This window comes from Pholcus phalangioides, unplaced genomic scaffold (assembly GCF_987345545.1).
Source record: "Pholcus phalangioides strain wild (caught in Gottingen) unplaced genomic scaffold, Ppha-v1.0 ptg000007l_1, whole genome shotgun sequence".
Lineage (NCBI taxonomy): Eukaryota > Metazoa > Arthropoda > Arachnida > Araneae > Pholcidae > Pholcus > Pholcus phalangioides.
In genome coordinates this window covers 27,212,719-27,237,423 of record NW_028301600.1, presented here as the reverse complement: position 1 = coordinate 27,237,423, position 24,705 = coordinate 27,212,719, and the positions used below count along the sequence as shown (strand labels likewise).

Here is a 24,705-nt window from a genome sequence, read left to right as displayed (position 1 = left end):
AATGTACCGAAATTAAAAAAAAATACGCAAATAAATAAATGTACCGCAATAAAAAAATATACGCAATGGAATATGAAAACAAAAGACCACAATAAAATTAGTTATTGCTCACTTTGTTTTCAATGCTAATAAAAAATTGCCACTCAGGAAATCCCATATTAATTCATATTTAGAATCAATATGATATAATAAATTTGATTATTCAGACCTGTAGAATTGAAATTTTGGAAAATTGTCTGGAAACTGATGAACATGCCAAGTTTTGGAAACCATGAAGTTTCGTGGCGAATTTTTGGTCACTGATTTCTAACGTGGAAAATTTTTGAATATCACTTAAAATTTTTTCTCAAAAATTGATTTCGGTATAACAGAAGAAAATCTATAAAATATGAATTATTCTAACCTTGCTAAATTAACTTTTCAAAGAAATTTTTACATAATCTATACCATTATTATATTTTTTTATTATGTAGCTTTCAACATAAAAGTAGCATAGAGAAAAGAACAAAAATGGAAGGAACAAAAAGCAGTTTAATTAATAAGAATTTCCTTGTTTCTAAGTATTTTAATTCGAAAATCGGAGACAAAAACTAACGGACAACGCTTCTTTTCCAACTTTTCTCCGATTTTTGAATTCAGTTATATCTGAGAATATTGCACTTAGAAACGTAGAAATTTCTTCGTTGGCGTCAAAAGAGACAGGGTAGCAACTTTTTAATTCGGTTTTTGGGCACAGGTTGTCCATATGAAAAATAATTTTTTATTTTAATAACTATGCAATCCCTTGAAACATGAATGACGTATCTGAAATTCCTGACTTCACACATTTACATTCCGCAAGAATGACTTTAATATCTGTCACCGTTTTCTTACTATTCCCATTTTGAAAATCGAAGCAATTGTGGGACACTGTACATTCAAGTAATGCAAGCTTTTAAATCACACGAGTGCACAAACCACTGGCGGGCCCCGTCTAGAATTTTAATCGGTCCACGAAACAATTTTGAAAAAGTATTTCAAAATACACTTTAGGACGTGTGGTTAAACATAATATGTATAGATATTATGTAATGCATTATTGATTTTGTTGCTATAACCAAGTACGCAAAAAGTATCTCGGTACCATTGATTTGTGCTGAGATACTTTCATTTTCGAACATATCGCCATATGCACTATACATTCGAATTAAATTTATAAGAGTTTTTCATCGATGTGTAGACGCCTGCGGGCCACAGGTTGAGCAGCCCCCCCCCCCCCTTCCGTTATATGGCAATCATTATGGATCGGAATAGGATACGAATACAGGACAAAAAAGTAAAATTTAGACTCAACTATATACAGTGTACCACTTTTTGTCTTTTGTTTATTTATAATTTATTAGTAATGGCATGAGAAGGGGTAGAAAAGTTAGACTGAAACGGGAGGGGGCGGCAAAACCGTAAATACGGCCCTGCCAGGATCGGTAGGAAAGAACTTGTTTCTGACGGTCCATGCCCGAATTCGAACCCGTGGATCTTGACGGTAACCTTCATAGTGGAAGACGAGCATCTTGCCACTTACCTGATAGCGAAACCTATCGGGAGAGACAGAGCAACAACTTTGTAACTGGATTCTTGAGCACCATATAAAAATTTAACATTTTTATTTTAATAACTGCACAACTCTTTGCAACGTTATTTGGATACTGTTTTCAATTGAAAGTATACCTCTAGGATCAACGGTTCGCCAATAAAATACCATACGCCCCGTTACCACCCAGTATATGAGTACATTTATACACTCATGTCCATAAATTAAGGATAATTCAGAATCACACGGAAATCGAAATCTAAAGTAAAAATTTCACCTGTAGAATTATCACACACACCTGCAAGAATGATATGCAAATTTCAGGAAGCCACCAGATGATGCCGATAGTACGTCACAATGACGAGAGTGTAAGAGGGGGCTATATAAGGAATGGTGACAAAGAAGTAAAATTGTTCACAAGAGTTCTGTAAGGCGCTCAGTGCCATAAGCGAATAGTTATGACACAGAGGACGCATGTGGATGATTTTTTACGTGGTAGAACTATCGGCCGCCTGGAATGTGGGCGTACTCAGATGGAAGTATACGAGGAACTTGGAATTGCCCAAAGTGTTATCTCTAGGCTTTGGCAACGATTCCAAGATAACGGAAATGTCACTAGACGTTACAGTACAGGCCGCCCCCGAGTTACAACGCCGAATGAAGACCGGTATTTGGCAGTAACTGCCAAAAGAAGCAGACGGAGCACAGCATCCGACCTGTCTCGTCAGCTATCTGCAGCCACGGGTACAGACGTTTGGGAAATATTGGTCTATATGCTCGCAATCCTGTCAGATGTGTTCCGCTCACGGCAACTCACTGTCGGCAGCGATTAGCCTGGAGTAGAGAACATGCAATGTGGACATCGTCACAGTGGGCTTGTGTGATGTTTTCCGACGAGTCCAGGTTTAGCTTGCAGTCTGATTCACGTCGGACTTTCATATGGAGAACGCCAGGTACCCGTTACCACCAAGACAACATCATTGAACGACACCGTTACGGTGGTGCAGCATTGCTCGTTTGGAGTGGAATTATACTGGGTTCCAGATCTGCATGTTCGAACCGGAACCATGAAAGCCCAAATTTATCGGAACATCATTCTGGAACAACGTGTACGTTTGTTTAGGGGTGCCATGGGCGCAGAATTTGTGTTTATGGATGACAACGCCCGTCCTCACCGAGCAAACATCGTAAACGAATGCCTTGAATCTGAGGATATAACCCGTATGGAATGGCCAGCATTCTCACCTGACTTGAATCCGATAGAGCATGTGTGGGACATGCTTGGCCGACGAGTTGCAGCCCGTCAACCGCCTCCTACATGTGTACCGGAACTTCGGAGAGCATTGCTTGCTGAGTGGAGTGATCTTCCCCAAGATCAGATCGATAATTTGATACTCAGCATGCCTAGGCGTTGTACGGACTGTATTTCATCGCATGGGAGACATACAATGTATTAACCATCATGCCAACCATGTAATAGTAAGGTTTTGTAAAGAAGATATTTTTTACAATTGCTCCAGGGAGCAAAAATCGTAGTTTTTATGAATGGTATCATACATATACCATTTACCATCGTTTTTGTTCTTTATCTTTTGTTTAATAAATGGGCGTAAATAAGTAACGTTTGTTTTGTTTCTGAACCTTTATTTGCCGGAGCTGGCATTATCCTTAATTTATGGACATGAGTGTATATTGACACCATCATTTCGTGCCCCAGACCTTTAAATCTATCTCCGCATTATGCCGATTAGAGACGGTAAAAAGAAAAAAATGGCTAGTTTCTGGCAGGTGGCCTTCTCTTGCTGCTGTATACAAATTAAGCCAAAGAAAATGTCACATAATTTAAATAGAAAGAAATAAGTTATTATTAAATTATTAAAATATGTATATATATATATATAACTCTAGTAATTTAATTATTTTATTTCATTATTTTAGTGATTTTTAAGTATTAATTCAAAGTAATTTTACTCCCTTCATTATTAAATTATTAACACTCCCTTTTAAAAAAATTCTGTATTTAGCTCCGCTATGTTTTTTTTCCTGTATTTTGATTCAAAATATTTAATTTAAATTAAATTTAAAAATTTAAATTTTTCAATTAAAATATATAATTTACTTCCACAATTTATCATTGAACAATCTTCAAGTACATCTTTTAACAAACGCCAACACAAAGCGCTGCTCACTCAAACGTGAAGATACCCGCATACGTATATATACAGGATCCATAGCAAACATTGGGGCATGGCACTTTACTGGCGAACCGTTGATCCTAGAGGTATACTTCCAATTAGAAGTTTCCAAACAACGTTTAGTACTCAGATATGTCATTCATATTGCAAGGGGTTGTATAGTTATTAAAATAAAAAAAACTTTTTACACAGTCCTGGCGACAAATTTTTCGCGGAAAAAATCGACGAAAACCGAAGCCGACGATAACCAACGTTAACGAAAACCCGAGGTATTACTGTACAGTAGTCTGCAGAACAGAAATTGCCCCATCCCTATCTCAACCATGTTAAATTCAACTCATTTACGCGAACATTTTACGGAACCTTTTAATCGCGCTTTGTATGCAAAAAATTGTAAAAAAAACTCACTCTAGATATCATGAAATTCTCACAGAGGAGTTAGTCCGGCAGCCGTAAACCAAACCTGGTTTTGTTCTTGTAAGTTTTTTTATTGTTGAAATTGCTTGTTCTAGATATAAGGAATCGTGAAATGCTGGGTACTTCTTTGGTAACCTTGAGCAACTCGCAATATTCAAGATGGCGTCTTCCACCATATTGGAACTAATAAGCGTTTAATATTTCGTAATATATCACACACACACACACACAGCTATAGAATTATTATTTTTTATCTGTTGTAGCGTGGTTTCGGTTAAGTATATATATTCCATTGAATTACAGAATGTGTTTGGCAACATCATTTTATTGTTAATTTTCTACTATTCGCTTTCCATATGAGTGGTAACTGCCAGTATTGTCTGTGCAACCACACTATGAGGATGTTTCGGTATGTCTCTCTATACAATTAGATTTATATTGTGGGATTCCTTGCTCCCAGTCAATGTTTTTGACTCAAAATTATTTTTATAATCTTTATAGTTTTGAATATTGTAATAGCAAAAAATAAGAAAGATGGAGAAATCTAACTGTGCGTGTTTTTTTCAATAGAAATATCATTGTATTGAAAAATCTGGAAAACTTATTGAAGCAGGTGAGCAGCGAATTAAAATATTATTTCACGGAGTGAGATATATGACGATGGAAAACACGAAGAACTTCAAAAACAGATGCAAAATAAGGGCCTTAAGATGACCTGTCATAAATCTTGTGTTTCTATATGTATACAATGCCCAGAGTATAATGGATACAATAACATGTCAAGAAAAAGAACTTGATATGAAACCAACAACCTGTGCAAAATATCAACCTCTGATCGACATGATTCCTTCTCATCCAGATAAAATGATGACATCATTAGTAGAAGCTCAACGGCTTACTGAGCTATCAGGTCTGGATTTTACCATATTTACATGCGACCAACAATTGTATAGAGTTGGATTATATATCACTTCGGCATTCCCGGAAAAGTTTGCCAACATTGTCTTGTGTATTGGAGGTATGCATTCGTTGATGAGCTTCATTGGAACTGATAGGTTTTTTAATGGGTGACAAAAAAGAATTGACTTAGAATTGATTAGATTTATTATAATTGATGTCGTAAAGAAAACATGCTTTTAGGGAATTTTTGTTGTCATTATAACGAATGTGTTCTGATTTCAGTCCTACACAACTGCATAAGCGAATATTTTTTGTATCTTTAACATTAGCTGTTGACAATCACTTGCGAATTACTCGTAATAGCGAGATTCTCGTTATAGGCCGTACTCGTTATAACGGACTTTTACTGTATCTAGTGGCGGCCTTGCTGGACGCCTAATCGACAGGCAATGAAACGTTTTTACCACCTTCTCCTACACGTCGAAAGTAAGTGGACATTTTAACCCTATGTCATTGAGTTACCCTTCTTATTCTTAATGTTGCATTTCCCAAAAGCCATCAAATAAGAAATTAACACGACTTCCGCCAAACATCTCAATCACTCTTTTCAATCCTCTCCACCTGAATGATTAATTTACATTAATGATTAATTTACATTAATCATGCATACATACATAGAAAATTGTAAAATCGGAGGGGGGAATACGAAGTTCATTTCAACCGAATTCTCTTCTCGAAACACCTTATTTTGAGAACCAAAACGCCTAATTTTTCTCTATTGATTTAATAAATATGAATTAAATCATATATGCTCAATCCATGGTGTGCGGGCCAAATGTGGCCTTCGGAGTCATCTGATGTGGCCCGCGACCTCAAACCACATTTGGCAAAAATGAACTAAGTGACAATTAGTGCTACGTTTAATACGATAAACATGTTGGGGTAAATCAAGAAGCTATGCATACTTAGAATAAGACAACCATAAGTATTCTTTATAGGCATTGTATAATATTTTACCAAGTATATATATTGTTTGTAATTGCATTTTTAATTGGGTTGCTGTGTTTTTGAAGTGTATGACATCCATATTTGTTGTGGGCATCTTTCTCAGCCACCTCGTTGGGCATTTTGCCTGTTGTGGTGTTGTTTTTATATTTGTATTTGTATTATAAATGAGGATATGTAAAAAAAAAAGTCCAAATTAGACATATTTAAAGGAAGATGTATCCTCCCGAACAGTGACAACAGATCACATCAGATCGGGCCTATTTGTAATTGATGGATCAGCCCAGGTGCGGATCTATGGGAAGGGGGGTGATCGGGGATATCACCCACTCACAAGAGAAATGCGAATGTGATAATATTACATTCAATAAATCCGTTGAAAATTATTTGTATCGATGTTTTTGATTAAATAACAAATTCAAGAAAACTTTGACCAAAAAAATAGAAAGAACTGGGGTATTTTTGTCAAAAAAGTCGGAAAACAAAGAAAAACCGTGACTGTCCCGGAAAATGTGGGACAATGTGGTGCGGGACATATGGTCACACTGTGAAAAAAAGAGTTGTGGGAGGAAAAAAAAAAACATTGCATGAAGAGGCAGATGCTATAATTGTTCAACAAGCATGTAGACTAGGAACACAAAAAAAGGAGGCAGGCATTTAGGTGACTGCAGTTTCTGATGCCCATGGCCCCACAGAGTTAGAATAATATCTTTATATCTTAGTCTATCTTTATCTTAGTCTATATCTTTAGTCTATGCATGGCCCCCACATCCTAGAGCAGGATCCCTAGGCTGGGATCTTTTGCGGGGGGGCCCCCCGACCACACTTTCACGGGCCCCTTTATGATGAATTTATAGCGTGAAAAGCAAAAATATGGGGAAAATCGTCCCGGGCCCCAGGGCTGGAGCCTTGTCAGCCCACCCCTTGTGGGGCCATGCTGATGCCACTGATGTTTTTTTGTTGCTTCTCTACCACTATTATAAAGGAAGGTATAACCATCCCGTGAACTCAGATCCGCCTATCCAAGGAAGGTCGTCGATTGACATTAAAACCTCAATCAAAAAACACACTGACATCATCCCAGATATCTTGGCCGGACATGCTTTGAGTGGATGCGATTCTACAGCTTTGTTTTTTGGTGTAGGGAAAGTTGAAATAATAAAAGTATTGCAAATGGGTCATTCCCTTTCATTGGTGGGCGATGAAAAAAGCAAGCATTGTAGATGTGAACAAGCAAGTATCACTTTTCATTAACATCTGCTAAGGTCATGAAAAATGTTTGACACTTTCAGAAACACGAGTTAGTGCTTGGTCCACTAAAATTGGCAGAAATAGCTCTTCCCAACCTCCAAGACTGTTCACTGCCAACCACTAATGAAGCTTTTCTGCAGAATTTAAAAAGAGCACACCTTCAAATTCAAACCATCACCTGGAAGAATGCTTTGAGTAAACTTCCTGTCATAGATCCTGAACACAATTTGGCTACAACAAAAACAGTGTTTCTGAAGTACTTCTGCCCATTGGTGTGCCAAATGATGTTGCAATAGCTTCAAGTAAGATCTGGAGGTTAATTAAATGCTCCTGTGATAGTGAAACACCATGTAGTATAAAAAGATGTGGTTGCTTGAAAACAGGCTTATCTTGTACAGTGTTTTGCGTTTGTGCACATATATTAATGGCTGTTTAAATAAAAATAACCAACTACAAGAAGATGAAAACGATGAGCAAGTGGAATTGATTTAGATTTCAATTAACAAACATTCGTCTTCATTTAGTGAGATATTAAAAATGTAACTGAACTACCGTACATTTACTTGTGAATGTACGTTTTATGTGAAACTACTAATTTTATATTTTATTAATAAATGGAATACTTGTGTGAATACTCAAAAAATCGTCAACGAATAAGGCAAATACCAGGAAATACTAAAAACTGCCTAATGCATTTCGACACGTTATGGGTGTCGTCTTCAGAGGATATAAGAGTATCACGCTGACCGAGTTTCCCACTTAGATTGAGTACCAAATCTTCAATCTCGGTTGCTCAGCGGAACGAAAAAAACAATACGTCTGTTCCAGTCAAACGTCGCTTCATTCTTGCCACGAAGAATGCCATGTCGAAATGCATTAGAAATATTTTAGTATTTTTCTGGTATTTGCCTTATTCGTTGACGATTTTTTTTAGTATAATTAGGCAAAAAGTCATCTACTCTTCCGTACTTGTGCGAATGTATGTTTTAAAAATGATTAAATAAAAAATATCTATTACGAGATATATAAAATAAAAACTAACAAAAAAATGTCAATTTTATTTTTTTAGCAAATTTCTTATAAATTTAGTAAAACTACATTCAAAATGGTCGCTTTCATCAAGTTAAATTTTTTTACGTAAAAAACATTTACTTTCAGAAGTGTTCGGGTCATTTCACCTAAAATTAGCTATAAATATACGAGAAAACACGTCTATGACAAAAAAAAAATAAGTACAAATTTTCGCAGCACCTAAATATTTAACTTTGCGATGGCCCCATCTTGAATTCTGAGAGTTGCCTAAGGGTACTGCATGGGTACCCGCTATTTTATGAATCTACATACCCCAAACATCAAATACCAACAATAAAAAAAAAACTTAGTTCAAAACACGGTTCGATTTGGTTGCCGGACTACAAGTGCTTTATTTTCTTCATTCTTTTTTTCTTCATGACCCCACAAGGGTGGGAGTGACAGGGCTTTAGCCCTGGGGCACACGATGATTCTCATCATTTTTTGTTTTTTCACGCTATAAATTCATCATAAAGTAGCCTGTGAAAGTCTGGTCTGGGGACCCGCAAAAGTCCCAGCCTAAGGGCCCCGCTCTAGGATGGGGGGCCCATGCTTTTCTTTTTCCCGAAACTATGTTATAAGGTATAGTTACGCTCAGAGGCGGATTTAACGGCGGACGCACCGGGCCCCGACTTCTGAACGACCCCGAAAAACCCAAACTTCACACTTTCTTCTAATTTAGGGGGGGGAGGCAATATTTTCATTTGCGCCCAGGGCCTCGACCGACTTTAATCCGCCCCGCTGGACACGCTTACATTTTCTCTAGACTTGAGACGTTGCTAAAGAGTTCTTGAGTTTTTCCCTAAAAATTTCATCAATAGCCGACAGATGCCGCTCTATTACGTTTCCCTGCCTTTTAATCCGATTGATTCCACGCTTTAGTCATTCAGCGAGCTAGTAGCAAGTAAAGACGTTCCGTCGTTCATTGGATTCCCGCTCTTTCAGGTTTTTCCGTGTTTACATCTGAGTTTATACTACGGCTTACTTCAGCGTGAGTGCCGGTGTTTTCGTTTTGTTATTGGATGGGATTGGGAAATAGAGGATCGGTGAGATCGCCGTCGGAGGGAGCAGTCGTGTTTTTCGATGACCGCGGAGATTGAATCTCCTTTTCGTTAGATGCTAAAGCCCGTGAAAATTTTTATCCCGTTTCAACGAAACATTATCCTGCGATTACCACAACCAAATGCAATCTATAATCTCGAAATGTTCCGTTTATTGTCTTAAATGATTTGTGTTTCATATCTCTCTCTTATTGAAGGTAAACGCTTTTTTAATTTTTGGATTTAACTTAGAAGGATATCGTGCCAAAGGTAGAGTATCTTCATTATTTTTTTATATACTCTAAGAATACAGATGGTTCGGATCTCATTAAAATACGCGTTAAATAAACTTCATTCGAAGTTTGCCAATGGATTTGATTTTTGTAGCACATCAAATTCATGTTTCATATTCGTCGCACAAATGTGAGTAACAACTCCCCCATGGAATTTGTTATACATATTATTCCAGTATCGTACGGAATCGGATGATCATGATTATAATTTTCTTTTAGTAATTTTTGATTCTTTCTTCGTAGTAGCTGTGATTGAACTGTTGTGGTTTCGAATAATGAAATTAAGAATGATATTCAACCGCACAGTTTCAGCTTAAATTTCATTTTCCCGCCGAAAATTTTACATCTTTGAATACGAATACAAAATGTGCATCATTTTATTACTCTGTCAGAATTCCAAAGTTCTTTCTAAAATGTATTGGTGAAAAAATGAAATTTATCATTTATAGCACTCGTATCAGGGCCGTAGCTAGAAATTTCTATCGGAGGGGAAGGACCAAACTGACAGTCAATAGACTTGACCAATAATTCCAAATAAGGTTGACCCGGGGTGAGTGTGGCAGCAGGCTGTAATTTTTTATTTTTTTAAATAATGTAGCTCGATATCAAACATATTTTACTTTATAGTAAGTTCTCTCTGAGGTCTCTATATTAATTTAAAAGAAAGCACAATTAAAAATAAATATTTTTGTCACCAAAATAATACTACCAACAGACCCGTCATTTGGGAGGGTCAGGGAGAAAGCAATCGCCCCCTCCCGGCTTTAAAAATACACTAGAAATAGTGTATATACACATTGTCATACACAAAGGGGGGTTTGGGGTTCTAAACCCCCCCCCTTGAGCCAAGATTATAGTGTTATTTTGCAGAAAAACGTAACCCCCCCCCAGAAGGGAAAAAATCTGAACCCTCCCCCCGAGAAAACACTGTGTACGCCTATGTGCACACACATACCTACTTTGAGTATATGTTCTTTGCCCCCACGGAAGTTGAAATGATGGGCCTGACTACCAAGGAAATTAAAATTCAGAGTTTGTGTGTTTATTCAAATTCTGATATTTTCTGCCATAAAAAAGTAATCACACTAAATCTTTACAAAAATACTCAGTAGGATTTTATTTAGATACTAGTATATATATAATCAGAATATTTTTTAAAATTAGCAGTAATGAAATAAACTAGGGCCAGTGACGTCTTAACGCATGGGTCACAGCCTGGGGGCCTCGAGAGAATAGGGCCTCCGAAATACGAGAAGTGGTTGAATTTTTTGAGAATTTTCCAGGTAGGGTCTCAGAAAAATGAATTGGCCTGGGGCCCATGATGTTCTTAAGGTGGACCTGACTGTGGTGCCACACTTACCCCATCGTATATTTTTATACGCGATGGTAAGTATGGCACCCGTGAAATTTTAATATTTTTTAAGAAATGTATTTTTGTGAACATGTATAAATCTTCATATGCACAACTGATTTTCAATCCACTACCCATGTTAACTCCATTTAGCATGTATATGATGTGCAGCATCTATAAGATTCCATGTGCAGCAAACACACATATAACTTATGCAATAGAAACTTGGTGGATGATTACAAGACCTTTTTTGATTCAAGAATTTATATCTGAAGGTAGTTACAGCTCATCCAAATCTTCTTATCTCTGATGTAAATGCAGCATACGACCTATTGAATTGGTTGAAACTGTTATCACCTCAAATATAACAATTCTGAAGCAACCTTTTCATATTTCTTTATCTTTCGAATGCTTCACCCTTAAGATGTTGCAGTTTTTCATCGTACATTAATTCATTTTCTTCTGAATGTTTTTTTTGCATTCATGTTTATCGTTTAACTGTATTGCTTTCACACAGAAAGTGTTGGTTTCCGGTAGTATATTTTTTAATGACTTTTCAGGATTTTTGTATTTAACATATTTTGTATTCAATGTTTGGAAGACTATTTATCATTTGAGGTATGCAAGAAAATCCTCATGGAGAGAAAAGAAAGGTATGGCTTCTTATAGCTTCTCTGGTATTTTGTAAGTGGAAACAAAATTGCTGCCACACTTGCCCCTTTTGAAACCGCACTTGGGGTTAAAAGGAACATACCAACTAGAATGCTGTTAAAACTATGATACTTTTGTCCCAAATTGGATTGAAAATTATTTGTCAATTATTTTATGGACAAAATAAAAAAAAAATTGTTTTGCTGCTCTATTAGTTTACCCACAGCATTGCCTAAAAATCAAACTTTAATTTTCTGTACCACACTTATCCCAGTTGACCCTACATAATTTTTAGTTTTTATAATTTGGGAGTTGGTTGCTGTATTTTAGAAATATTATGACATCCATATTTGTTATGGGCATCTTTTTCCTCAGCCTTCTCGTTGAGCATTTTGCCTGTTGTTGCCTTGTATTTGTATATCAGTCATTTTTTGATAGTTTGGTGGTTTAAACTATCAGAGAAAATTTAAGATGGGGTATTGTGTTAAATACCAATGTGATTTATGTGATTTTATTTTGACACATTTTATGAATTTTTTTCTGCTATTCAAGCAAAAATATCACTTTCCTTAAAAATCATCAGTATTGAATGTTGATCCCAATCGTTGCTTCAGTGGGGGTTGGAGCAGAGGGCAGCATTGTTTTCTCTATAACAAAAGGAACTGTTCTAATAAATTTCAGTAGAGAAAAAATTCATACAAAAACAGATTTTAAAACATGGTTACATATTCTATAATATGTGTTATTAGCTCTTCACTACCATCCATGATTATATTTTACTAGTCTTAGTTTAATGCAACAAACCAAAGTGACGTTTTTGTATATTTCTTGCAGGACACTGAAATTCTTAAGAAAGATACAATATTTAATTTAATAAGAGCTTTGAAAATGGGTGATTCAATGAAGAAAGCAGTCAAAGCAAGGTTGATTCAGCTGAGATCCATGAATTCCTGTTTTATAATCAACCATTAAATCAGCAAATATTCTCATTGTGGAATTACACAAGGTGTGACTGCTGATGACTTTATAGGATTTTTCTTCGAGCTGTTTGAAAATGGAATACAAAGAGGAGAGTATGTTACCCAGAACACTCAGTACTGGAGTTTTGCGTGTTAAACAACGTTCATCATTCTGGGAAAAGTTACAGTCAGGATTCGTATATTCTGGGTAGGAAATATTATGTACTATTATGTACGTAATGTTTTAATCTGGTGGAAAGTTTTGTACGTGTGTTGACACAGTAAATAAAAATTGTTTTATAAAAACTATAATTTTTTGTAAATAAGTGTATTAACACATCTGTATAAAATAGCTCAAATGAGTGCACAATTCTCATTCATTCAACAAACTTTTACTAAAATAAAAATAATATTGGTAGAACATTTTCTTTGTGTGAAACTGCAGAGTGATTTTTATAGAACTGGACCAGTCAATTTGTCAATTATTTTGCGTACATGTAAATTGCTCACAATTAGGACATAATAATATGTAACACAGCAGTTCTCAATTTTTTTGGACTTGTGGAGCCCTTAATATCCTATAATTTCTATAATGAAGCACCATAGGTCCCCATTTTTTATTTATTAATCAAATTTACTGATCTATTTTATTGTCTTGTGGCTGCTACCTATGAAGGGCATGCTGAGCCCAGATTGAGATCCCCTATCTAACATGATTAGGGCTCAGATTTTTATGACCTAAAAATCTCAAAAATATGCAAGTATAGGAAAATATGACCTTATAACTCAAAGATATGACCTTTTAATTTTCCCACTATTCAATTTTTTTTTTTGTCTGCTATTGCTTTTTACCTTATTAAGTTAACAAATAAACAAAAAATTCATCAATTTATGTTTTCAATTATAATTCTCTCACCGAATTGAAATGAGAACCATGCCTACCTTATGCACAATAACTGTTCTTCAGTGCGTTCTGGAATTGCACTGAATTTTATGAGATGCAGTTTCAAATGTTTAAAAAAAACTTATTTTTTTATTTTCTTCTCTGAAATTTTTCTTGAAACCATTTTGCAAAGGAGTTTTTTTTTTTTTTAAATTTGGGAAAAATTACCAAATGAATTAATACTTGAAGAAGCTTGTCATAAAGCAGAAATCTAGTTTCCACAATCTTGTTGATTTTTTCTCAAGCTGAATTGCAATGTTGCTGTAGATTAAATCGGTTTTGTGCTGGAATTTTTAACATATTTTACCAAAATAAAATATAGTGGTACCATCTGTCCTCCTTTTAAATTGAGCATCACTCCAGTCTGCCATCATTGGGCAATTTACTAAACTTTTATCGGCTTCCAGATGCAAGTTTTGCTGAAAGTGTTTATATGTGTTCTATACCCAACTGATATCTAACATACATAACCGTCTGCACGTGTATCTAATGTTGTGATTGAAGTTACTGATGCCATCTGTGTTTCCAATTGGGAGGGAAATGAACTAGGGAAAAGCAGGGGGGGGGGGAGGAGAGTTTCTGGCGCCCCATCCATTGGACAAGGAAGCATACCTCACAATGCCCACATGACCGCACAGTGGCTATCAGTGTTGAAAATGTTCTCCCCAAAGTCTTGCAAAAAACTCTGTAGCTTTTTACTCTGAGTGCTCAACTTTAGATAACACCAGGATTAAAGAAATGAACAAAGGAAGCAACTACCAACCGTAGGTAAGTGGAAATTTTAGGGGGAAGTTTGGAAAAATTATTTTTTTTACTTCAAAACATAATGCAAAACACATTGTTATAGAGCTTTGGAGTTTTACTGTGTTCAGGCATGATGAAAATGTATTGAATGCATTTTGAGTGTCTAAATGAATAACATCTTTCGCAAGTGCTTGACGTGCCATTCAGAAACATAGCAAAAGGATCCTTCGAGAACAAGAGAGTGGTGGCTGAAAATGCACAAAAGTTGTTTTTTTTCAAAAAAAAAAAGAAGAAAAGACAAGAATTTATTGTAAGTGCATAGTACTACATCTCTGAAGAAAATGCCCACAAATTGAAATTTCGGTGAAAAATGACAAAAAAATATCTTTTGCTTGAAAATTCTTAAAATTTTACCGATCACTGATCAATAGCTCAAAAATGCACGCTTGAGTGGCATGGTGGTAATATGCTTGTCTACCACTGTGAAGGTTGCTATCACAGTCCCAGGTTCGAACCCAAAAGAGGATATAGATAACATATTTCCCCTAATGAACTTGAGGCAACCACCGATAGACAGTGCCTTCATTTCCAACCCATCTCATTAATGGCAGTAACTTGCAATATAGCGATATGGCCAGAGTTGGTGTTTCGTGAAGTATTAGTAATAGTAGCTCAAAAATATGACATGCTATAAAAATCTGAGCCCTAATAATGATAATGAATACCCAGTGTTTGCCATTGTTTCCCTTGATTGTTGTCTGGGCACTGGCATGTGTCTTTGAACCTTGTGACATAAGTACTTCCACCTATCAGATAACTGCACACATTCAGTGCAGCACAGCCCAAAAATTGTTATATTGTAATTGGGCGCAGTTACATGTATACTTGCAGAATTATTAACAAGTTCATCAGATAGAGTCCAGTTCTATCAGAATCATCTGGTCATAGGCGGAGATACGGGGGTGGCAATGCCCAGCGTCAAAGGTGAAGTAGACTGATCTAATGTATATATGAATCGACATCATCTTCGTGCCCCCCCAGACTTCCAAGTCTATCTCCGCCTATGCATCTGGTAGTATGTTGATTTAATTATTCGATGTTTATTTTCATTTACTATATAATTATGAAACTCTACTCAACTATTCTGCACTTAATCATGTAATACTTTTTGAACGAAGAAAAAATAAAAGAATTCATATTTTGTCTCATAATTTCATCATTTCTATTCAAGTTAAACACTTATGTAGATTTATTGAATTTCCTTCAAAGTTGTTCTATAAGAATATAAAACAAAATTTTCTGAGAATCTGCAAAAAACATGTTTTCCCATTGAATGTGACTGAGTCATCAGTGAATAACGATACAGTTCAAATTATTTAATTTAGGTTCAAGTCTTTAAGCTCAGAATTTCAAACTTTATTTTTTGATGAAGGGATCTTTTCTTTCCTCAGAAACTGTTTCTATTGAACTTTTTTTCATGATATCTGCATCAGATTTGTTTTCAGCGTTTCAAAAAATACCCTATCAATATATATCTATTCAAGTTGTCACGTTAGAAATTGAGTCTGTATTCATAAACTTAATGACATTCTTTCAGATAATTGATCTCTTGCATCTAAATTATGTGATAAAAATACACATTTTGAAATGTGTATGTTGAGGTATTAAATATATAACAATTTTAACCAATTTTAATGTTTTCTACCATAAAAATATGAGCATGTTTACATTGCTTTAACCCATTCACACCAGTTGGTAAGAAAATTTGCCATTCTAAATTTTAAGTTTTTCTTTGCCAATAAATGGAAGTGGTTCCACTCATTATTTTTGTTATTAAAAAAATCAAAGTCATCGTTAATGGGTTAACAGTAATAAGACTGTACAAACATACCAGGTAAGATTTGTGCTGTTTGTATTAATTGCAAAGCTAAATACAAACAGAATGAATCAAAAAGCATGAAACATTAAAGATAGGGTTAAGAAACAAATGTACAAGAATCTAAGTTTTTCAGTCTGAGAAATTAGCTTCTTTCAGACTACATTACAGTCTGTCAAAATTATAAAGCATATTCTTTTATAATGATTTTAAAAATTGTGGATTTGTTTGTTGACTGTTTTCTATTCCAAAATATTTTTCTTATGTTGTGTGGACAAATGTCATGGTTGATTCACATTTATTAGTTTTATGTTCAAATTAATATTAATGAATCAATGTCAGCATCTGGGGTTGTAAGTAAGATGTGTATGTATATATTATAAAAGTAAAAAAAATACTAATTTCTTATCGTTTTAGTTCTCATATATATATATATATATATGAAATGATAAAATAAGGGATTTTATTTAGTAGAACTGATAGTAAAATTATCATCTAAATTGTTGTTGTTCTTAGTTATTTTTATTAATGCTTAATGCTTTATTATTTATTACTTGTAAATTGCATTAATAAAAAAACTGAACAATTCATATTCGCTAAATTTCTGTTTTTTTCTGGGGGTTATCATTTATTCCTGGCTTTATTTCACTTTCTAATGTAGTGAAGTCATCATTATTTGCTTGTAGAAATCAGTAAAATCAAGAAAATGAGCAGGGCAGTTTTTGAACATTCAAGGATTTGTAAATAGACCAGCATTATTAATTGTACAGTTTTCAACAAACTTGAAAAAAATCGATTTTGCTGATTCTTTTTTTCTTGAGGATAGTGTGCATCAAAAAATGTATTCTTTAGAGAAGCATGCTTTATTAATACCTTTATGAGCTATAAAATTATTTTCTTCCTTGTTTCAACACTGCAATCCTAATGAATCCAACAAACTGTACATTGTTAATTGTATTTTGAAAACTAAGCATGCTAGAGTGTTCTGAAATATTATTGTATTCTATATTATAATCGTATTTTAGTGGTATTAACCTGTGAGATATTTATTACACTATGCAAATTTTGAATTTGTATTTTTAGATACATTTTTAAGGTAATAGATTTGTAGAGATGCGCGAAAATTGTAATGTGTGAAAAAAATTACAATATATGTATGTAAAGCCCATTGCTTCATTTTTCAGACATTGTGAAGATCTTATTGTTACTCCATTTGCACAAATCCTTGCAAGTCTAAAAAATGTGCGGAACAATTATTTATGCATCACAAATATTTCACAAAATAAGTAAGTTGTTCTTGTTTTATCAGAAAATTCAGTAAAATCAGGATGACTTTTTCTTTAATGAGCTTTGTGTAAACTGGTTGATCGCAATTAAATCTGATTAATTGCAATTGGTATTAATAGTTTACTTACTTTTCTAGTTACTGTTACACCTTGCATATACAGTAAGGCCTCGATTATCTGATTTATTTATTTATACAATATTGTTGGCCCAAGGCCTATACAAGAGGACGCTGTAGATTTCACTTATGCTTTGAAATATTTGACAAGAAATCGGAGATCGTGAGGGAGTTGACAATAGTAGAGGAGAGTTTGTTCCATTCAACTAATGGTATTGGGAAAAAAACTGAATTTAAAACAATCTGTAGAGGCAAAAATAGGTTTTAATTTTTTGGGATGGTCAAGTCTATTGGAAACATAGGAAGGCCTAGACAAAGTACCGGACGTATCGAAATTTAAATTACCATGAATAATTTTGTGAAGCATGGCTAAGCGGGAGATAAGTTGGTGAGTAGCAAGTGGGTGGAGATTAAGTTTGAGTTTATGATCGGAAACTGAACTAAAAGATGACCAGCAGTCGTGAATAAAGCGGGCGGATTTATTTTGGATAGATTCAAGTTTGTCGATGTTACTATAGGTGTTGGGGTCCCAGACCTCAGCTGCATAAGAAAGAACGGGAGAAATATAAGTTTGGTAGTAGAGAAGTCGAACATCACGAGTAGAATGTTTGAGGTTACGGCGGAGGAAAAAAGTTTGTTGAGGCATTTCTGGTAGACATAATCTACGATTATTCCAACGAAGATCAGCTGAGATTATGACTCCCAGATATTTAAATTGAAAAACTTGGGATATGGTTACGTTATTGATCAAGTATGAAAATTCGAGGGAAGAGTTTTATGTGTAGCTCTCATGAAAACTGTTTTAGATAGGTTAATAGGCATGTGCCAACATGAGCACCAATCTGAGATGGAAACAAGATTACGTTGGAGAATTTCTTGATCAGATCTGTCATTAATTGCGCAGTAGATTACACAATCATCATCAAAAAATCTAATGGTGCAGTTGAGGGTTTCAGGGAGGTCGTTTATATATATTAAAAACAGTAAAGGCGAGAGAACCGCTCCTTCAGGAGTACCTGAATTTACAGTGGAAAAAGGTGAATCATGATCTTTAAAATGAACGAATTGTTTACGATTTTTTAGGAAAGCTAACCATTTGAGCAATTGTACATTAAGACCAAGATTTGAAAGTTTAAGGAGGAGTCTATTGTGTAGAACTTTATCATAGACTTTAGAGAAATCCAAGATGATATCAGTTTGTACCTTTCCCATCAATGGCTTTGGAAAGGTCATGGATGAAAAGAGACAGTTGGGATGTAGTAGAAAGGGATCGTCTAAAGCCGTGGTGGTTTTGAAAGAAAAAGTTAATGGAGTCTAAATGAGCATGGATTTCCTTTGCTATAACATGTTCGCAAATCTTACAACAGGATGAAGTAATCGATATTGGTCTGAAGTTAAGGGGGTCGGAGAGGAGACTGGTTTTGTGGATGGGAATAATTTATTGATTTTCCAATTGGTGGGGAGTATGGCAGTATTTAGTGAGACGTTAAATAAGATTAGAAGATAGAGATTTATTCCGCGCAATATTTGAGAATGGCGTTTGAAATGTCATCGGGGCCTACAGAATGGGGTTTCAGTTTTTTAGTATCTTCAAAATACCTTCTTTAGTGAAAAGGACCGAATTTGAGTTATGGACAGAATCGACGAATGAGTATTGTGGTGGAGTGGGATAAAAAAAAACACACACACACACACTGAGAGAGAGAAAACTGAGCAGAAGGCCAAATATTGAATTCAGTAGCAATATCTGAAGGAGACGAGACGTTTTTATTTGAGATTTTGAGAGAAGTGGGTCCAACAGATTTATGTCTGAGGAAGTTCCAAAATTTGGTAGGATTTGTTTTTAAGTAATTTGGTAAAGAGTGGGATAGGTACTTGGACTTTTGTGTAGAGACGAGGCTCTTGAGACTCCGAGTGGAGGTAGAAATTGAGGATTTGATTGCATTGGATTTGTTGGATTTATATTTGAAGGCGGGATTTTCCTCTTAAGGTGAATGATGTCTCTGTTGATCCAAAAACTGTGGAGAAACTTAGCAGAAACTATTTTATCGGGACTGTAGCTATGCATTTGTCTATAATAAGTCTAAAAGTAGTTGACCAAAGGATGTAAATATCATTTGAGACGGATATCGATAGAAAATCATTGAAATTGGAGCGAAGAATGGACTGCATTAAAGAATAATTGGCTTTGTTAAAATTACGTTTGGGAGCGAATTTGTAAGAAGGGATAGAGTTATGAAGAGAGAAATCAATAAATGGGATATTATGATCTGAACAACCTTCGAAGGTGTAAGTATCCAGAATTTGAATTCGGTTAGAGGTGGCGATAAGATCGAGGGTGGAGCTGGAGTGAACAGTAGTTCTTGTTGGTACTAAGATGTTTCGGACAAGATTAAATTTATAGATGTCCAAGACTTGTTGATTCGGTGGTTGTCAGACAGTGATTTCAGATTTTTCCAGTAGATTCTCAGGAGGTTCCATTCTCCAGAGATAAGAAGAGAATGTGTATTAAGGAAACTTTCAAGAATTGATTCGAGTTGGACAAAGAAGTGAAAATCGGAAGCAGGCTGTAAATATATTGAAAATAAGGCCAGTGGGAAACAGTTTGGTTGGCCCCAATGATTTGTAGGTCAGAATCTAAAGGAATTTCAGTAAGGGGGATAGAATTATTGAAAATTAGTGCAACACCCCCTCCCCGAGAGTTTGTCTTTTCGAAAAGCATTGAAACCAGGAGGTAAAATTCCAGAAAAGATTGTATTGTCTAACCATGATTCTGTAACTACAAGGAAGTGGGGATTATGACTCAGCAAGATCGATTCCAGAAAATCAACTTTATTTCTTAAACTTCTAGTGTTAATGGTGTTCCCAACTTGAAGTCTTTATTTTTCAATTTTGGGGTTGGGTGAATGATGCGAGTGTTCTGGGAGAGGGGTGGCCTAAAGGGGCCATTGTGGTTTGAGAGGAGTGGGAAGGCGAAAAAGGGTTACTACTAGATTGGGTGTGGAAGATAGGGACAATATCGTTGGTAGTGGGATCCCAAACATATTTACAGTTATTGATAAGAGCAAAATTATGATAAAGTTTCACCTTCAGGCCCCTATCACAAAATTTTTGAGAAGCTTTCCAGATTTTCCCACGAAGCTTGCGTGTTTTGGATGAGAAGTCTTCCGAGATTGATATGTTACTATTTTTTAACTTAAAGTCATTTTTTAGAATGTCACTTAATTTTGAATTTGTTAAATTTGATGATTGAGAATCTGCACCCGAGGGCTGTTTTAGGGCCTATTCTGTGACAACTGTCTATATCGCTAGGTAAAATGTTTAATTCAAGGTGGTCGGAGCAGCATTGAATGATTTTGGATTCCAGGGTGGAGGGGGACTCAAAATCAACTTTTTCTGGGATGTTCTGAAATATCAGGTTGTCCTGGTGGGAACGGTCATCCAAATCAGTAATTTTGATGGTGGAGGAGGATTGTAGTTCGGACAGATTTGAGGAGAGATCATATACTTGATTTTGGAGTTCCTCTACAGGAAAAAGTTTCTCCTCAACTGCACTAAGACGCATAATCCATTAAGCTTCTGACTGAATGAGTCTTGTTTCTGGGTGAGAAGGGTGAGTTGGTTTAGAATAGTTACTTGGGTATCTTGAATATTACGAAGAATGGATGAATCGGAGGAATTATCTGATGGTGTGGTAGTTATAGGTGGAAAATTTGATCTGTTTTGAGAGCAGGTTGGGAAGTGGTTGACTCTGGGACCAGGGTTGGATTCGATATCTCCAGCCACTAAAAGCAAGCGAGCCAAGAGAGTATATAGGATATGTGGGTAACACGAAAGTTGTGCTGAATGGAACAAATTTGAATAAAAGTTATATGTATGAGACTGAAAGGGATTTTTCAATGAACAATATACTAAAGAGGAGGTTGATGATGGAGCAACAAATATAAATACATTGTACAAAACAGATTCAAATGCCAGATGCGGGATCGACACAAAAATTAACCAATTGATGTAAGTTAAAAAACAGTAAAGTAAAAATCTTAAAGGAACTAACCTGTAGAAATGAAAACAAATATAACATCGTATTTGAAAGAATATTGATCCCGCATCTTGACTGTCCACGGAGAACGGTGAATTTATATGAGCAGTGATACGCCCACTTCTTGATCAATAATGAAAACCAGATGGCACCAGGAGACGAGGAACATGTCTGCTTTGAGAGCGAGAGGGTTTGATGGATCGATTCCAAGGCATATGATGTCCCACGAGGATTTAACCGGGAGGAGATGGAGGAAAAAATACCAATAGCACCATGACGAGCACCTCGTTCTCCCATAAGCGAGCAGTAAAAAAGAGTTGATGGCTCCCTTAGATGCAGCACAAAGAACAACTGTAGAAATAAAAATGAATATAACATCTTATTTGAAAGAATATCAATCCCACATCTGATAAAAAAATATAGATTAACAAAAACTCAGATGATATAGACGTTATTGGATTTTAATGTTAAATAAAATAAAGAAAGACATAAGTATTATAAATTTCATGTTTGGACAAAAATTATTTTAAATTAGAGGAGACCCGGGATAGCTGTCACATTTTTTGAATTTAATTAATTTTGGGTATGTAATTCAAACCAGTTCAAATGTTTGATATATCTACATCAAGTTTGAACATTCGGTGTGTACGAGAGCTTTTTCCAGGTACAAAAAAAAATCTCCTTTCTATGAAATATAAATTTTTAAAAATTTCTTGTCGAGTGTGACAACTAACCCCATATACAGGGCAAGTTGTCACAGACCTTGGAATTGTCACACATTAATTAGGCATTCGCTCATTATAAAACATTGAAAATGGTGGAGCTAAATAAGCTTTATAAAAGTTATCATGAATTCTCTTCTTCAACTCTATTTTATTGTCAACTTGGCCATCAAAATGGGGGAAAAAAGCTGAAATAGTTAATTACTTAGGTTTATATAGGTATTTTTTTATGTATCCCACTTCTCTTGCTTGTTACAGTCAAAAATTATGAATGGTGACAATGTAATTATATTGCAATTTGTTTGAATTTTACTTATGGCCGCTTTTGAACAGTGATTTTGGCTATTGTACTAAGCGTTGTTACTTGTGCACAGCAGTAGCATCTTAACAAAAAGTGGAGGGTTGTAACGAGTCCCATACCACACAGAGTGAAATTAAAACCTCCAAATTATTAAGAATTTTTATCAATACACATCACAACATTTTAAATAAATAAATTCAAGGAGAATCCAAAAAAAAAAGAGCTGGATCCCCCATGCCCCCAGACTCACTCCTGGAATCAACGCTGATTGCATATATCATAATATTTTCTGAAATTGTAATTTCTCAGCCTACATTGAAATAAAGTTGATGAATTCACTATAATATAGTATTATATTTTCATTTTTCATACATAGTGAAATAAATCAAAGTGAAGACAAATTAACACACTGTAATTCCCTTAGGGGTAAGTTGTCACATGAGACAACTAACCCTGTTTCGTCTGGGACAACTAGCCCCAAATCCAAATTTCTAAAAAACTCAATCCAACAGCAATTTTTTTGTTAACAAGGAAGTTTACAACTATGCAAAATAATAGCTTATACATTACTTTATAATATACATACTCGATAAAATTGCTTAATAAAGGCATGCCATTAAAATAAAATATAAACTGAGATAACAAAAAATTACTAATCCAATTAAAATTCAGAAAAGTCTTTCTAAAAATTTACAAAAGTGTCAGAAGCAGATGAATGCTAAGAAGAATCCCCTTAACAAGATGCACAAACTGTACCATCATGGACAGTGGGCACCATCTATACTCAGAGTAATTAAGTGTGTGACAACTTACCCATGTGACAAAGAGCCCTAGTCTCCCCTACTATATAAAGCAATAAAATCATCAAATGAAAACAGATTACACTAAATAAAGTACAATCTAACCTCGTTAAGTCAAAATCAAAGAAACACTGAAAAATGTTTTGCATCAACCCACAAAACATAAATTTGATTATTTCCATCATAAAAAATATTTAATTCATGTCAAGCAAGAACTCATTGTATTGTATTATACAGTAGTCCCTCTGTATTCACTGGGGTTACGTTACGGGGGTGACCACAAAAATAACACTAACCGTGAATCTTTACTTCTTTAGACATCTTGTTTATATCTCCTTTGTGCAGCAGAAGTACAGTGGCATCCAGCAATTCTCAACAATGTTTTTTAAAAAAATAGTACAATGTCTTTTAGCCATTTCTTCTTCATTTCAGTTAATTCGTCAGAGTATAGTAATTTACTACATGGTCCAGCCCCCTCAATGGAGTAATGGCTAAAATTGACAGTGCCTTGACCATTGGTTTGAAAGAAAGAGTATGGTAACAAGGCTTCCTCTTCCAATTTTTCTATGTGTGAAAAACATACCATAGATGGGTATGTTTATATCTTGGAAACAATTCTTTGACGATTTAAACTTATGAAGCTCTTGTGATATGTTCCTCATAATGGATTTGTCGTCCACTTCTTAATCTTGATCATCATGCTGTATCGCTTCAATTTCAGAAGCAGTCAGTTGGATTAATTCCTCCCCTGTCAATTTCTGAATTACTGTTAATTCTCAAATTTCTTCTATATCCACTTCATTGAACCTTTCTCCATCCACCTGCGTTGCTTACATAACAGTGACTTTCTTTACCATTTTTAGCTGGCTCTATAGAAATTGATGTATTCTCAGGCACACATTCTGACTGAAAGTTCTCCCAATATGAGATTTTCCCATCTTTTATAGCTTCCACAGTTCTAGCAATGATGCTAATGGCATCAGTGAAACCCATCCATGATTTTAACATGTTTCCTGCATTTGCATCTTCTTCGAATGCCTACACAATCATCATTGAGTAATATGTATAGCGAGCTATAAACTTACATATAACATTCGAAAAAGCAGTTGAATGCAAGATTTGGAGTTAGAAATCGTATAGAGAATTTAAGCACTAGCAAAAACTTCAGGAGGGGT

General features: G+C 35.2%; 1 protein-coding gene across 9 annotated transcripts in view; it reads left to right on the top strand.

Annotated features, from left to right (window-relative positions):
• The window catches only part of LOC149085130 (3',5'-cyclic-AMP phosphodiesterase-like), a 342,555-nt gene that overhangs the window by 269,450 nt on the left and 48,400 nt on the right, over positions 1–24,705 (top strand). For 6 of the 9 annotated variants that reach the window (XM_089232946.1, XM_089232943.1, XM_089232945.1 and 3 more), the window contains one exon: positions 17,451–17,552. In XM_089232946.1, coding sequence (XP_089089072.1) covers positions 17,451–17,552 — 102 coding nt within the window. Of the gene's footprint in view, positions 1–9,289; positions 9,401–12,578; positions 12,912–17,450; positions 17,553–24,705 lie in introns of those variants that run through there. The other 3 variants (XM_089232948.1, XM_089232949.1, XM_089232951.1) reach the window with 3 other exon arrangements.